Raw genomic sequence first — 17392 nt, forward strand, 5'->3', positions numbered from 1 at the left:
TTCAAAGGGCATCAAAGTCAACTGGCAAACCTCTTAGTCAAGCAAGAATTTTGTTGTCCTGAAAGTCTACTGAATCAAATGCTGCTTGATGCACGTGGGGCATTACCTAGGTCTTGAAGATTTTGATTTAATGTCTATCAAATAATGTTAGCAATAAGAGGACCTCAGATACCATGTAAAATCACAGATGAGAAAAGTGAGGCTCAGTCCAAAGTATAAGTGAACTAGGGCTAGAACTAAAATCTATCAAATTCCAAGCCAGTCCTCTTTCCATTACATCATGCAAATATCTTTTTGCTGGAACTAAATCTGACTGTACTTTACAGGGCACAGAAGCTGGGCATGCCTATATGGAGAAGTTTAGTTTTCAAAACTGTGATTATTAGGATTTTACAAATTAAGTCCATTGTAGACAGATTTCTTACAAAGACTACTTTAAAAATGACCACAATTATTGGTATGCCCTGACTTTAATTATATTTAATAAAAACTAGTAGGAAAAAAAAAGCAAACAAAAACAATGCTACCAACCAGTTGGCCTTGTTCTGTCTGGTTCTTGTAACATAATCCAAGATCTTGGAGGTGGTTGTTCTGTTGCCACTAGTGGAATATTTAACACAAAATGAAATGACAATATTTCTATTTGTCTTCCCAAAAAAGTAATCTAAACTAATTACCACTTACTTGTTTTTCCAGTACCTGCCAAATTATCAAGCAAATAGTTCAGTAGCCTTCTTGTCCCATCTGGTTCCTGATAGAGGTTCAATATATCTTGTGTAAGTGGATTTCCTTGAAGTATTTTAAAAAAGCAAAATAAGACCCAATTTATAAGTATTCAATTTAGAAATATCAAAACTCTGAATATTAATTAATTTGAAATTTCATAAACTAGATTAGCCTAAATTATTTTAAATGAAATTGTGCTTTAGTCAGGAAAAAAATCTTGACAGACAATAGCAAAAGCCAAGAAATAAACTTTTTTTTTTCTCTTTGGATTTTAATCAGATTAAATGAAAAGGTAAAAGTAATTAATGTATAAGTATGAAACCTGTTTGCTTCTCAGGCTACAGTACTCTCTCAGCTCATGGGTAAATTAGTTAACAAAGACAAATAGATTAATTTCGGCCTAATATAGTAAAGAATGAAGAGTACTGAACTTAAGAGCCAAAGGATGTGGTTTGAAGCAGTGGTTCTCACACTTAATTGGTTTATTGGCAAGTCAGAACTTTGCTGGCCCTCATTTTCTTCATCTAGAGATAATAATACTTAAATACCTGGCTGTGGTAGAGAACATGCTTTGTAAAAAACCAAACCACTATATAAAAGTGAACTTTATTATTACTGTGACTATCAGTACTTGGAAGACCAAGTTACCATGTTTATCAACTTCAAAGACAATAAAAAAAGTGGAAGGTGCAGCTCTTGTACTAGCCAATGGAATAAGGATCTAAAAAGATTTCTGACAAACTGGAAAGATAGGCCCAATTTAACATGATGAAATTTAACATGGTAAATGTAATTTTCAGTAATTATTTCTTGAATTTAGTATATATAAAGTTGTATAGCTTTTTTTTTAACTTAAGCACAAAAGCACAGGACAGCAGCACGGTAAAAAACAGCATTGCATTCACATCTCAAACAATATGCCATAATAAATTCCCAATATAGTAAGGATCTAAATACAAAAAAACTTAAAATATGAACAAGAAGAAATAATATTGCAATTGCATTTTTTCTTGAGTATTTTTTGTTTTTATATTATTTTCATTTTCAAATATATCCTTTTCCCTCCCATATACTAGCTATCCCTTATAAGAAAAAATATAAATGAGAAAAAAAATTTCATCAGCAAAATCAACCTGTCTATGGTGTCCGATAACATATTCAATAATCCACACTCACATCATCCACCCCTTCTTATCCGTCAAGGAGGGGTGGGGGTAGGTGAAGGTAGAGGAAGGATATATTTTCTCATCTTTGGAACCAAGTTTGGTCATTATAATTACATAGTATCCAGTTTGGGGCTTTTATTTTTTTGATTCCTGTTCTTCCACGTACATTGCTATAGTCACTGAGCACACTGTTTTCCTGTTTCTACTTATTTCACTCTTCATTAGTTCCTAAAAGTCTAGAATGAAGCTCATGTCGAGTAGAGATCATTTCATTCTTTTTTTTTTGGAGGGGTGAAGGCAGGGTATTTGGGGTTAAGTGACTTTTCAAGGTCACACAGCTAAGTCAAGTGTCTGAGGCCGCATTTGAACTCAGGTCCTCCTAACTCCGAGACTGATGCTCTACTCACTGCACCACCTAGCTACCCCCATTTCATTCTTTATACTTGTATCCCCAGGGCCTGGCACAGTGCCTGAAACATAATACATACTGTTTATCAATTGATGTTTCTGAGGACAGTAATTTCATTACATTCTTGTACCACAATTTGCATAGCTATTTAGCAACCAATGGGCACGTACTGTTTCCAGTTCTTTGCTACCACAAAAAGGGTTGGTATAAATATTTTGGCATATATTGGACCCTTCTGTTTCTGATCTTCATAGGTATATATGCTTGGCTGTGAGACATGTGGGTCAGAGTATATGGGCATTTTAATCATATTTTTAATATAATTCAAAACTGACTTCCAAAAAAGTTGGACCAATTCATAGGTGTACCAGAGTAGTGTTTGTGTTTCTGCAGCCCTTCAAATGTTTATTACTTCCATCTTTCGTAATCTTCGCCAGACTGCAGGTGTAAAGTGACACTATTTTTGTGATTATTAGTGATTTGGATCAATCTTTCATATAGTTGTTAATAGATGGCAATTCTTTTGAGGACTTTCTGTTCACATCTTTTGACCACTTAATTATTGGAGGCCACTTAAATTATTTTTGTTAATTGCCCACATATTTTGGGTAACAGACACTTATTCAATATGTTTAATGCAAATATCACCCCAGTCAACACCACCTTGCCTTGTTATCCTAGCTGCACTAATTTTCTTTGTGCAAAAGTACAACTGAAATTATCCTATTATCTTCTGAAACAGGATACTTTAGTTACTATCTTGCTAAAGTTATTATATACACTGAAAAAACTCTACTGGTATAAGGAACTCAGAATGAGGAAACTCTTGCGACCAATGCAGAATTCTATTTTCTGTGTGCCAGAGGCAGCACCTGAACTTCAGGCCTCCATAGCTCCCAAGCTGGTTTTCTATCCACTAACCCATGCTTCTATAGATCAATGGACAGATAATGTGAAAAAGCCCTAGAAGTTTTATTATAACCTTAAAATGAACCAACAGTGTAACCTGACTGCTAAAAAAAAATTATGGCAATCTTAGGCTATATTAAAAGAAGTATACAGAACAAATAAAAGAGAAAATGCAGCCACATATTATACGGTGCGAAAACATTTGGAATATTTTTTTCAAATCTGAGTACTAAATTTTAAAAAGTTTATTGACAGAGTTAAGTATGTCCAGAAAAAGGCAACTAGGATGACTTGTCTGGAAATCACCAAACATGAGGAAATGTTAACACATAAAAAGAAACTGGACATGGTTAGCCTGGACAAGAGAAGACTCATGAAGGACCTGAAAGTCATCTTTAAATATCTAAAGGGCAGTTGTGTGGAAGAGGAAAAGAGTTATTCTACACAGTTACAGAAGAAAGAAAATAGTACTGATGGGTGGACATTATAGGTAGTAATAATTGGGTTCAATGTAAAGATCTTTTTCATAATTAAGATTTGTTTAAAAAAATGAATTGCTTTATTCCTTGTCCCTCTAAGTATTCAAACAAAAGGCTGGATCTTTTTCAGGGATGCTGTAGAAGGGACTTCTGCATGAGGTATGAAGTTCTAAGTAACAACTCGTGTTACTTCAACTCTCAAGATTCTATTAACCATTCTTAATTTCTGAAGGCTTTCCTTGTGAGAAAAAGTAGCTACAAGTCATGTGACAAAACGATCAAAGTGTGGAGTCAAAACCAGAAAGAAGTTTTATAAACAAACAAACAAACAAAAAGATTAAAGGAGGAGAAAGATGGGAGGCAGATTGGAACAATGATCAAGTGAGAAAAGATATCAAATAGAACTGACCAGTGGGGAGAAAAAACTTTGTAGAGATAAACGGAATTGAGATAGAAATGCTTAATCAGGACTGAAGGTGCTCTTCAAATAAAATTTTTTTGGCTTTTTTTTAGGTGGCGAAAAACTTGAGCATTTTTTTCCTTTTACTTAAATGAATTTTTTTCCTATTTTTCTAAACTTCCTACTTAATTACAAAAATGTCGACTACTTCTCAACTTTAGTCCACCCAGACAACAAAGCAAAATGCAAAAACAAAAAAAGCATACCTTTTAGACCTAAAGTCTGCAACTGAAACAGTTTTCCCAGCTCAAAAGGTAGAACTCGTAACAGGTTGTTATTTAAATGGAGTTCCCTATTGGAAAAATAAAAGTTTCGGGCAGTGAGAAGTCAACGTTAGGCTTCACTAAAGGTTTTTAAATTTATTCCTTGGGAAATAAACTCTGGGGAAATAAATGATTTTTAAAAATATATTCTAGTCTGAATCTAGTCTAGTATACAGGGTGCAAAATAGACTAAGTGATGATAAGGCAGTTTAGCATTTATAATTAGAAAATGGAAGGTTAGAAAAGGTTTACATGACCTTGCAGAAACATTCAAAAGAATTTTTAGATTACTCTTCTGTGATAAATTATTCTTTCAATTTATTCAATGTTCATTAAGATTTACAAATACAGCAGACTTCTGCACACTGTTAAAATCATTCACAATTGGACCTTGGGTGCTACCAAGTATAATAACCAGTAGAAATATCAGTTAGTAATAAAGGCAAACACCTGCAACACAATATTCTTTGATATGTACTCATGAAGACTGTTCCTGTAATCCCTAGCGCTTTCATTTATATTTTAAATCACCTATTCACCACTCAGTAAAACTAAAGGACTCTACTAAAAAGAGGGCAGGAAAAAGAGGATTTGGAATAATGTCAGTATTTATTATCTCCTGGGTCATAAATGTATTTGATTCAGCTTCCTTTTCTGGCCAAAAACTACTACCACACTGAACTCTTAAGAATTTTCATTTGCATATTTTTCTTAAAACTTATTTTCTTATTACATAAGGCTGGAGCGTACTCCATTTCAACTTGAGTGGAACCAACAAAGCTTTGCTCTTTTGCTTTAAATGGACCATGACAGGAAACAAGTAAAATGGAATCACAGAAGTGACAAAAGCTATTTATCTGCACATACTACATGCGAAGCAGTGTTCTAGGCATTAACAGAGATATAAAAATAAAGACATGATCCCTACTCTCATGAAGTTTATAATCTAGCAGAGAGAATACAAGTACACAAATATGCAATACTATAAAATAATTATACAGTAACTTAGAAAATAAGCAAAGTGCCAAGAAGAAAGTCATTTCCAGCCTGGGAAAGGGGATGGGGATGGCAGTGGGGTGGGGTGGGGAGGAGGCTGGGGAGAACAGTAAAAGTTTCAGCTAAGCTGGACCTAGGTTTGCAAAAGCATAGCAGAGATAAGTGGCAAAGGAAGGAGAAATGGGAATTCTAAGCATAGGAAATGGTTGTAACAGGCTCATAAATGGTAATAAGCAATGTCTGTGTGTAAGAGCTAAGTAGAAATGGTAGACCAAGGGAGACAATATACAAAATTTTGCTTTACAAGGTAATATAGCTGGGACATACTCTGTACACAGAAGTTATCCCCAAATCTAAGCTTAGTCTAGGAATTAAGCATAGTATAGCTGAAATCTTTAACCCTAACTATTCAGCCAAATTTTTATAATACATTTGGTTCAAATATTACACAGAACATTAACAGTCTGTTCTACAATATAAAGGGTCTGCAACACAATTTAAGGTAAAGAACTACTAACGAATGCATTTTAATTGTTTTCAAGATTACTCATGATGTAACAGTGTCTGAGGGTGCCTGGTTTTACATTAAGTCAAGTATATTTACCTGAGTGACACCATGTTTCCGAGTTCTGCTGGTAAACTACGGATTTTATTAGAGGACATGTCCAGATAAACCAAATTCTGAAGCTTGGCAATGTCTGAAGGAATGCGGGATAAAGAATTGTCACTGAGATGCAAAGCTGTCAAGTGGGTCAGTGACCATAAAGATGAGCTTAAGCTTCTTACTTTTCCTATAAAAGAAAAAAAGTAATCTAAAGATTTCATATCATTTTCCCCTCAACACTCAGTTCCAAAATGAAGCAAAAATTAGGGTTTAACAAACCACTTTAAAATAGTCATACAATGTACACACAAATAAATTCTAATTTGCTTAAAATAACTTTTTTTGCTTAAAGTTATGAATTGTCATGGGCACACTAAAATTTTTAAAGGATTGTCCTAAAACAGGAAATAATTTATCATTTAACTTGAGATTTGTCAATATTTTAGGTAGAAAGAAATTAATCATTTGTATCTATAATAAAGGGGCAGCCAGGTGGCACAATGTTTACAGCATCTGGTCTAGAGTTAAGACTAAGGCACTCCCTAGCTGTGTGACCCTGGGCAAGTTGCTTAATTCTGTTTGAGTCAGTTTCCTCGTCTATCAAATGAGCTGGAGAAGGAAATGGCACAACATTCCAGCATCTTTGCCAGGAAAACCCCAGATGGGGTCATAAAAAGGTGAACACAACTAAACAACAACAAATCTATAATAAACTCCATCATACTTAGACATGAGTTTTAGCTTAGATTCCTGTCAAGAAATAACTTGAGATTAGTAAGCTACGCTGTGCATATTCCTACTCATCATAATAGTGATGCTTCTAACTTGATTAATAGATCCAGTGTGCCAACAGCGCTTAAGTGGCAACAACATTCACAACACATTAAGAGCCCTAAGCCTATATTAGAGACAAATAACACTGCCAAAAACGAGTAGCTTTTAGAGAATGGTTGTCTTTCACTGGTAAACTGAGGGTAAGTCATCAAGTTAAAGTACTGTAAGCCAGAATATGGAATCAAAGAAATGATTATGCTTCTAGAGAGTATTAAGCCTGATCCCTGACCCAAGATGAATACAATATACTTCTGGTTTCCACAATCTCTTCAGAAACTACCCCATAATCTTTGGTGGTCACTGGTGAGATCTCATGGAAAAATGCTAGCTTTAGAGAACCAATTTTCTAAAACTTCAAAACTATCTCAAACCCAGAAGCTATTTTCTCCACTGTGCAACATTTAGAAGGGGGTACCACAGGAAGGTATGCATTGTCTGGTAGAGTCACTATACTGATTAGCAGTTCTGTTTAGCTGTTTTCCTTCATTATATGGGAAGGGTCAATGAGGAGGCTGAAAATTTATACTGGGAAGTGACTGGTATATAAACAAAAATTATCAATAAAACTTTTAAGAGCAGCACATTAATTTTGAAATAGTGCATTTTAGGGGTTTTATTCATTCAACAAAAACATCTGTGAGTACTTCCTACGTACTAGGTGCTGTAGGGAAAACAAAGAAGCATAAAAATGGATGTCTTCCCTCATGGAGCTGCTAATCAATTTGGGGGGAGTCAAACACATGAAATAAAAGCAATCAATATGAAACTACAATTTTAAAAGCATCTTTTGCAAGAACACCTAAGAAGCATGTAATACAGAAAAAGGAAATTTTCAGTAGGAATTTAAAAAGATTTTTGGTTATCTAAGGACTCAAGAAATACAGACAACCACAAACTGTCACTGTGATAAGTTAATGTTTGTTTTCTCTTATGATGTAAATCATTAGCAACATTATAACTAGTCTCCCTGCAAGAAAAGGCTAAAAGATTTAAAGAATACATTTTTACACAGTGGTTTACTAAAGAGGATGAAGGAAACTCTCTAGAGAATTAGTCAAAAAATTTCCCAAGTAGGAAAGGGAATACAAAGTCAAGAAGGGGATAAGTAGGAAAATATGACACTTGAAAAAAAAGAAAAGAAATTTTGCGCCACTGAACCTATGCAGCAGGTTCTTTCTCTTCATAAAGAGTTCAAGATCAGGCAGAGTCAAGATGGTGGAGTAGAAGCAGGGACCTGATTGAGCTCTCCCCATAAACCCCTCAAAATACCTGTAAAAAATTACTCTAAACAAATCTAGAGCAGCAGAAGCCACAAAATGACAAGAGTGAAGCAGATTTCCAGCCCAAAACAATCTGGAAGGCCCACAGGAACGGTCTGTGCTTGGCACAGAGTGCAGCCCAGCCTGGGCCGCCTGCACAGACAGGACTGGAGCAGGCGTCATGGCACTGAATCCCACAAACTCCAAAGACAGCTTCAAAGGTCAGTGGGAAAGCTCTCTCTCACATGGGTGAGAGAGGAGCATGGTCTGGCCCTAGTCTCAGGGTGGCAGCAGCAGCTGCTTCTGGAGCTCTCAGCCTATAGATGGTAGGAGAACTGAGAGGCTGATCGGGGTTGCAGTCCTTGGTGACTGTCCTGGGGTGAGGAGGAGCGCTGGCATGGCAGAGCTGGTGGCAGCTGTGGAGAGGGAACCCTCCTCACAGTTCCAGGGCCGAAAAGGTGCTTGTGGTTGCTCACAGACCAGAGCTCAGGCCAGGAGAGGAGTAAACACCTATCTTTTGATCATACCACTTTGGAGGAACCGAGAATTTAGAGATTTTACAGAGATATCTCTGAAAACAACTGTACAAAACCCCTGAAACTTGGGGCAGTACACCCTCCACTTAACAAAGAACTCAAAAGTTGAATAATTGGCTGGGAAAATGAGCAAACAGAGGAAAAAGAATAAGACTGCAGAAGGCTACTTTCTTGGTGAAAAGGAGTTTTCTTACACACTTACTAACAAGGAAGATCAAGGCATGCAGCCAGAGGAAGACAACAAGGGTAAGGCCAAAGCCTCCAAGAAAAATATGAAATGGTCTCAAGCCATGGAAGAGCTCAAAAAGGATTCTGAAAATCAAGCAAGAGAAGGGGAGGAAAAACTGGGAAGAGAAATGAGAGTGATGCAAGAAAATCATGGAAAACTAGTCAACAGCTTGCTAAAGACCCCAAAAAATGCTGAAGAAAATAGCACCTTTAAAAATAGACTAACCCAAATGGAAAGAGAGGTCCAAAAAGCCAATGAGGAGAAGAATGCCTTAAAAAGCAGAACTGGCCAAATGGAAAAGGGCACTGAAGCTCACTGAAGAAAATAATTCCTTAAAAATCAGAATGGAGCCAATGAAAGCTAATGACTATGAGAAACCAAAAAATTATAAAACAAAACCAAAGGAATGAAAAAATACACAACAATGTGAAATATCTCATTGGAAAAACAACTGGCCTGGAAAATAGATCCAGGAGAGATAATTTAAGAGAATCCAAAAGGAAAACTTCTAAGAATACTGTAGCCAAATTCCAGAGTTCCCAGGTCAAGGAGAAAGTACTACGAGCAGCCAGAAAGAAATAATTTAAGTATTGTGGAAATACAATCAGGATAACACAAGATTTAGCAGCTTCTACATTAAGGGATTGGAGAGCTCGGAATATGATATTCCAGAGGTCAAAGGAAATAGGATTAAAACCAAGAATTACCCACCCAGCAAAACTGAGTATAATATCTCAGGGGAAAAAATGGAATTTCAATGAAATAGAGGACTTCCAAGCATCCTTGTTGAAAAGACCAGAGCTGAATAGAAAATTTGACTTTCAAATACAAGAATCAAGAGAAACATGAAAAGGTAAACAGGAAAGAGAAGCCATAAGGCACTTATTAAAGTTGAACTGTGTACATTCCTACATGGAAAGATGATACCTGCAACTCAAGAGACCTTTCTCAGTATTAGGGTACTTAGAGGGGGAGAAATATATATATATGCACATGTATGTACATGTATTTATGTGTGTGTGTACATATATGTATATATATATATATATATATATATATGTAGATAGAGGGCACAGGGTGAGCTGAATATGAAGGGATAATACCTAAAAAATAAAATTAAGTGTGAGAGGAATGTACTGGGAAAAAGAAAAAGGGAGAGGTAGAATGTAGTAAATCATCTCACATAAAATAGGCAAGAAAGAGCTTTGACAATGGAGGGGAAGAGAGGAGAGGAGAGAGGGAATAAGTGAGTCTTACTCTCATCGGATTTGGCTTAAGGAGGCAATAACATACACACTCAATTGGGTATGGAAATCTATCTTACTCTACAAAAAAGCAGTGGGGAAGTGGATAAGGTGGGGAGATAACAGAAGGGATGGCAGATTGGGGGAAGGGGCAATCAGAAGCAAACACTTTTGTGGAGCAACAGGTCAAAGAAGAGAACAGAATAAACGGAGGGTGGCACAGGATAGAGGGTAATATAGTTAGTCCTTTACAACATGACTGTTATAGAAGCGTTTTGCATGACTACACATGTATAACTACATCGAATTGCTTGCTTTCTCAATGAAGGTGGGTGGAGAGGGAGCGAATGTGAAACTCAAGGCTATAAAAATGAATGTTAAAAATTGTTTTTACATGCAACTGGGAAATAAGATATACAGACAATGGGGTATAGAAATCTTGCCCTATAAGAAAATAGAATGGAAAGGGATAAGAGAAGGGGGGTGGGGGGAGTAATAGAAGGGAGGGCAGATTCGAAGAAGAGGTAATCAAATGCACACTGTCATGGGGTGTGGGAGAGGAGAGATGGGGAGAAAATTTGGAATTCAGAATCTTGTAGAAGTGAATGTTGAAAACTGCAAATATATATATATATGAAAAGAGTTCAAGATCTTTTCAAGTAAGACTGTCAGGAGACCCAAAGGACACAGAAAAGCCTCAGGTATGGAGCATCTGCTTTGTTTCTATCTACCACCCTTCAGAGAGCAGGCTCAAATGTTAACCATTTTTCTTGTCAATTAACAAATTAGAAAATCTCACTCTGTCTCATTACACTAAAACAGCATGCCAAGAATATTCAAGAGCTAATTAAACTACACAAGAGGATAAGTGTAGCCTGGCTGGATAGGTCATGTGAAAAGGATATGGGGATTTTAGATGGCCACAAGCTTAATATCAACTGACACTGTAATGCAGTTGCTGAAAAAAAAAATCAATGTTAAGTTTATCTGAATTTTTTTTTCTTTCTTTTTTATAAGGGATAACTTGGGGTGGGGAGCAGATAGGGTGGAGAAAAGGGGAAGGACACATTTGGAAATGAAAGTGTATAAAAACAAAATATATACTTTTAATTTAAACACTGAAGTTTAAATTACCAGAAGGGTGAGGGGGGCAAGAAAAGAGCACTATATACAACTTCTACACTAAAATGCCTTTGTTAGCTAGTCAATTGCGATTCTATTTCCTGATACTCCAAAGGATTAAACTATCCTTCATCACACACATCTCTCTGGCCAGGGATACTGCATTTACATACGTGAACACATATACATGTGATAAAAATAATATCACCATCATAAGCTTTAAACATTTCTTTTTTTAATAACCCATTTCACCAAGGCTTACCACTTATTTCAAGCTCTGCCCAGTGTGATTTCTTCCCATTGGCTGCTTCCTCTGAGGACATAATTGTGTACATCCTCCGGGGGTCAGGTGGATCGTACTTTTCTTTGGGCATGCCTGTTGAATTAAGAGAAAACAATGTGTACACTTATTATGTCTGTATATATATCATTTATATAAAATACAAAAAAATTATAATTGGTTTAACTTGTGCTTAAATTTACTAAAATCATGCCCTAAATGTTAAACACTTAACAAGTAAAACAATAAAATTTAAATAAGCTGAAATATAAAATCTCTCTAAAAATATACTTGAAAACAAAAGCAATATCTTCAAGAGAAGAAGACTTAAAAGCTTTAAAATTCCTTTTCCATATTCAGGGTGTCTGAAAGGTCTTAAGGCTTAAAGATTAAGACTTTTTGGAAAATACTATATCAGAAACCACTGAAAAGTTAGTAGGGAGGGGATGCTATTCATTCAATGGTTACTAATGCTTTTTTTCTTGTTTTGGAGAAAAATGCAACAAAACAAAATTACCCAAAGCACTTTTATAATATTTTTGGTTTTATCCATTAGATTTTTATTGGAAAGAAGACACATGAATGAAGGAATAGCTTAAGGGATGTGTGTGTGTTTGTGTATGTGCATGCACAAGCACACGGATAAATGAAAACATTTACACATTTGCTTATTTATTTTAATTTGTGAGGCACCTTTCTAACACATTTGTTTAAATACAGTACTATTATTAAATGGGGAAAACTACTTTGACATGATTCAGTACATTCTAAAGTATTACTATCCTAACCTATATGACCCCTAATTTTTTTGTGAAAAAGTACCTTTCTCCCTAAAGCCCTGAGAGCACTTGGGGTCACAGACAAGATGCTGACAGGTAAGTCTCTGAGCAAGCATGGAAAAGAAGGAGATAAAATAAGAGTATTAAGGCTTTGAGAAGCATGGCAGAAGAGGGGCATCACTGCCAGTTACGATGTATTCTCTTTCAGGAACTTTGGAAAACCCTGAAGGGGGAAGGGTATGGTAGGCAATGTAGTAGCAGTAACTAGCCTTATAAATATAGAAAGTATGGGCTGGGCGGGGGGGGGGGGGGGGGGGGGGGGCAGCTGAGTGGCGCAATGAATACAGCACCGGCCCTGGAGCCAGGAGGACCTGAGTTCAAATCCAGCCTCAGACACTTGATACTTTTATTAGCTGTGTGACTTTGGGGAAGTCACTTAACCCCAATTGCCTTGCCTTCCCCCTCCAAAAAAAAAAGTAACTTAGAAATTTCTTACAAGTAAGATTCTATGATCTACCTGTAAACACCAATATTTTCACTGAGACTTACAGTTAAACTTGAGTTTTAAAAGACAGCTAAACTGTCATCTATTATATAATCAGCAACCGAAATCAGTGAAAAAAATTTTTTATAACTGCTCTGGGGGGCAGCAGTGTATCCCAAACTGCAAAACACCAAACCAAACAAAAAAAACCTAAAACACCTTACTATCCTAGTTCTTGGCTTTTAATACTAAAGGCTTCACACAATTTTGGTGAAATGCCACAAAGATTTCACCCAAATATTCCACCCAAAGGAAGTTATAGCCATCAGAAAAATATTTTCTCTCATTTCATAAAACGCCTCTAGGATATTTCACTAACAAAATTACAAGTTTTCAAAATTTAAGTAAGTATATCAAAGTAATCTTAAGAAGGGTAAGAGGAAAATGTTAACTTTTATTCAAATGAGATACATAGTAAATTACCAAATGATCCATCCTAGCACCTAATGCTACCATTGCTAAGAATGCTACTGGCCATAAACTGAGAATTTGTTGATGACACAGGACTCACATAGGGACCCTGGAATGCAACAGCATCATAAAATTAGTAATGACAAAGGAAAGCTGGGAATAATAAAAATATATGCTCCTAGGTTATAGGAAAATAAATCTTTAAATGTTTAGAAAATATAAGTCAAGACTCACAAAGAAGAAATTTCTACTATACAAATTATCCCAGGGAGGAAGAAAAAAGTGAAGAATCTAAAGAAAGTGTAAAACATTGTAAAAGCATACAGCAAAATGGAAAGCAGAGATAATCCAGAATGAACATTAAAAAATAGCACAAATTTTTAAAACATCAGAAAGGCAAAAGCTGATACATATGTCAAGGGGAAATCTAAAGATATCATAAAAAGCATTTTTAGCTATGTTCAAAAAAAGGAAGAGAAACAATAGGGCACTATTGCTTCAAAAGAAACTCGTCTAAGTTGTTTCTCCCTTCTCTGACACGGAAAGTGTCTTCAAATTGGGAAAGTAGAACACCATAAAGAAGGTATTACAGCCTGAAAGCTCCTTAGTCAGATTTTCTAAACACTTCAGCAGCTATCACATTCTATATTACACTTATTTAAATAAATGTCTTATCTCTCCTGTTAAACTATAAATTCCTTCAAGAGAGGAACCATGATTCACATTGGTCATTTCTACATGTCCCTCATTACAAATAATAGTATTTTGCATTTAGCAGATACTCAAACATGCTTAACTAAAAATAGTACTTGTATTATTTCTCCTGATTTTTACACCAATTATTTCAAAATTTCAGCGCCTATGTCCAGAAGAATTATATTCTAGGGAGCTAAAGAAGTAGATTACCCACAGCCCTGAGGAATCATGACAAATGGAAGATGCATAAAAACTAGAGATTGGACAAAGGTCTCAATTTTCAAAAGAAGTTAAAAAAATGGATTAAAAAAGTACAGGCAAGTATGACATCAAATGCCTGGGAAAGTTTTAGAACAGATTACTAAAAAGTGCATTTGTAGTCTCTTAAGGAAGGGAAGCAGTTACTACAAGAAGTCACTATGTGTTCATACATACCATAGAGCTCTAGAACTTGAAGATAGGGAAAGTTTTCCTATCGAACCTACAGGTGGCAAAGCAATAAAGAATAGCTGGCATGTTGTAGGAAAAAATTCAAAAATCAAAAAAATCTAGCTAGGTTAAAACAAATGTTAAAAACAAAATTACATTTCGTTATAAGGACTACAGCTGTGATTTAATTGGCGTAAGAGAACTCTTGGTTGAGAAACCTAACTGCGTCTCCCCAATGCAGCTATCTTATCTGCAAATGACAGTCTTAAGAGAGTTAACTCAAGGAAAGGTTAAGTGTAAGCACATGGTCATATAGATAATTTGTCAGAGGTGGGACTTGAGCCCAAGTCTTCCTGACTGCAAAACTGGCTGGTTCTCTATCCACAATGTCATGCTGCCCCTTAATATTATAACAAAGATGAGTACAAAGTTCTACCCTGAGTTTAAAAAAAAAAATCAATTGCACAAAGATGGGAAAGAGGAGACATTGCTCAAGAGTGGTTCACGTGAAATATTTGTAGATTATACTAGATTACAGCCTCTAAAAAAAGCCAATAAAATCTTATGCTGCATCAATATAAGTACAGTGTTTAAAATGAAGGAGGTAATATAGTCCCATGGTACAACATGCTGTTTAGATCAAACACCTACTCAATTCTGAGTATTTCATTTTTAAAAGAACACTGACAAACAAACAAAATAATACAGGAAGATGACCAAGATAGTAAATTGCTTAGAGACTTCTATCATGTAAAAGATTGTTGAAGGAATGAAGGATATTTGGCTTGGACAAGAGAGGACTCAAAATATTTCAAGGACAATCATGTGGAAAAGAAAGGTATTCTTTGTAGTTCCAGCAGGCATAACCACAAACCATGAATCTCAGAGACATCAATTTCTAACAATTAGAGGTGCAGAGCTGTCCATCACTAACCTATTCATACCCCTTTACCTAGAGATCCTACAAGTGGGCAAAGACCTCAAAGATATCCCAGACAGTGAAAAGGGTGCTATCAAATATCAAAATATTCATAGCAACTCTTTTTGTAGCAACAAATAGATTATAAACAAAGTGAGTTCACATCGGTTGAAGGATGGTTAGAAAAACTGCAGAAAATGGAGATATACATATACATACATACAATTCACATTCGTAACTTTATTATAAATAACAAATGCATTCGGAGAAACATAATATGATCTATATGAACTGACAGACTGAAGTAAGCAGATAAGAAAACAGTATGGATGATAACTACAATAATGCAGATGAGAACAATAAAATGAATATAAGGTGACTATAATGTCCAAACTTTGCCACAGTGAAGAGCATGCATCTCCCTCCTTGGGAAAGAAATGTGAGAGACACTATATCTAAAGAATATCTTAATGTTGCATATGTAGTCACACATGGATTACCATGCCAGTTGGTTTTAATTGTTTGGCATTGCTGTTACAAAGAAATATTTATGGTGAAAATAAAAAGGGAAGCAAAAGGTTATCTATAAAAATCATTTTTTAAATTTAAGTTACAGCTGTCCAGAACTGTAACAGGATGTCTAACAAGGTAGTGAGATTCCTCATTACTGGAATGGTTAAAGGAAAGGCTATATGACCATTTGTTAAGGATACTGTATAGATGATTCTAGTTTTCATTAGAAGGCTGACCCATTATGATCCATTTTCAGCTTTCAGAATCTATTATTCCAAATTACAAATGCATGATGTATACAAACTCTGCTATACTGTTTAAATTTAATCTTTCCATTCTGTCAAATTAAGTGATGTAAATTTTTCTACTTATCTACTTATATATTGTTTATTAAGTATTAAAAAATACTTACTAGGTACTTAAAATGTGTAAGATACTTTTAAAATAGAAAACTAACTTTTTGGTTTAACAAAAGAAATATGTATAAGGTTACAAATGGTGAGCTGAAATAAAGTTATGTAAGAAGTAAGAAAATTTATGCTATAAAGCAATTCATAACATCATCTTTGAGGGAAAAAAATCTATCAAATGAAAGTCTTTCAAAAGTTACCAAAATCTCAATGGTGAATAAAATACAGTTAAAAATGCACACAAAATTCAATCTGTATTTGTATTATTTCTTTTTCCAGTACCCATATTTAATTTTTAAAAACCACCCCCCAAAAAAAACCTAGAGGAAAATTTTGGTATGTAAATTTAGCTTGAGACATCTGAAGCTTATTTCACAGATAGATAAAATTCACAGTATTTTTATTTCATAGTAGAAACACTTTTTAGGAATGATTATCCAGAATCTAAGCTTTATTCTAGTACATTCAGGGAATACTGTTTGTTTCAACAAGGGGTACTTGATATTTATCAATCTAAAGACAGAATATGTCAAATACCTAATTATAAACATAATGCCTTTATAGTAAACATATGAAAATGTTTAAACATGTGACTACAAACCACTTGCGGTTTGTATATTTGTGTGTGTGTGTGTGTGGCTGATAATCTTATAGAGTTTATACCAACTTTGTAGAAAGGGGCTTCAGAAAGCTGAAATACTACTCCAATTGCCTTTACTTGAATTGAGATCATTTAAATGTTCAAATATTTCACAATGCAATTATTTAATTCATTAGATGTACTCAAAATAGTCTTTGATTACATTTCTACAACCATCAGTTAATTTAAGATGATGATGTGAAGGGATTTTCCTTTATGTGAGGAAGGGTTCATGAACCAAAACTAAAATTCAAGGTACTACATTTAATCATACCAAAAAATCTTGCTTAATGACAAAAATTCAAATAAAGGAATATACTAGCCAAGTAGCAACTTCATAAAACCCCGAGACAAAAATACTGTACATAAAAATTCAGTATAAAATATTAAGTTTTATTTGTACCAATCTTATTCAAGACTTTAAAATCAAAATATTCTTTCTAACAGATTAAAAACACCCCAAATCTTCCCACCTTATTTACCTAATACTTTGGTGAACCACTGAGTTAAACTCAATCTCAGCTCAGTAAAGAAA

At 35.1% G+C, this 17392-nt stretch overlaps 1 protein-coding gene across 3 annotated transcripts in view; it reads right to left on the minus strand.

The window, feature by feature from the left end:
• The window catches only part of CNOT6 (CCR4-NOT transcription complex subunit 6), a 49086-nt gene that overhangs the window by 13728 nt on the left and 17966 nt on the right, over positions 1–17392 (minus strand). For 2 of the 3 annotated variants that reach the window (XM_036749584.1, XM_036749583.1), the window contains exons 2-6: positions 11499–11612; positions 6013–6199; positions 4356–4441; positions 685–789; positions 532–600 (exon numbers count right to left, since the gene is read on the minus strand). In XM_036749584.1, the coding sequence (XP_036605479.1) occupies positions 532–600; positions 685–789; positions 4356–4441; positions 6013–6199; positions 11499–11610 (559 nt within the window). In that variant the 5' untranslated portion in view covers positions 11611–11612. The remainder of the gene's footprint in view (positions 1–531; positions 601–684; positions 790–4355; positions 4442–6012; positions 6200–11498; positions 11613–17392) is intronic. The other variant, XM_036749585.1, reaches the window with a different exon arrangement.

The sequence above is a fragment of the Trichosurus vulpecula genome, chromosome 3 (genome assembly GCF_011100635.1).
Source record: "Trichosurus vulpecula isolate mTriVul1 chromosome 3, mTriVul1.pri, whole genome shotgun sequence".
NCBI classification, from domain to species: domain Eukaryota; kingdom Metazoa; phylum Chordata; class Mammalia; order Diprotodontia; family Phalangeridae; genus Trichosurus; species Trichosurus vulpecula.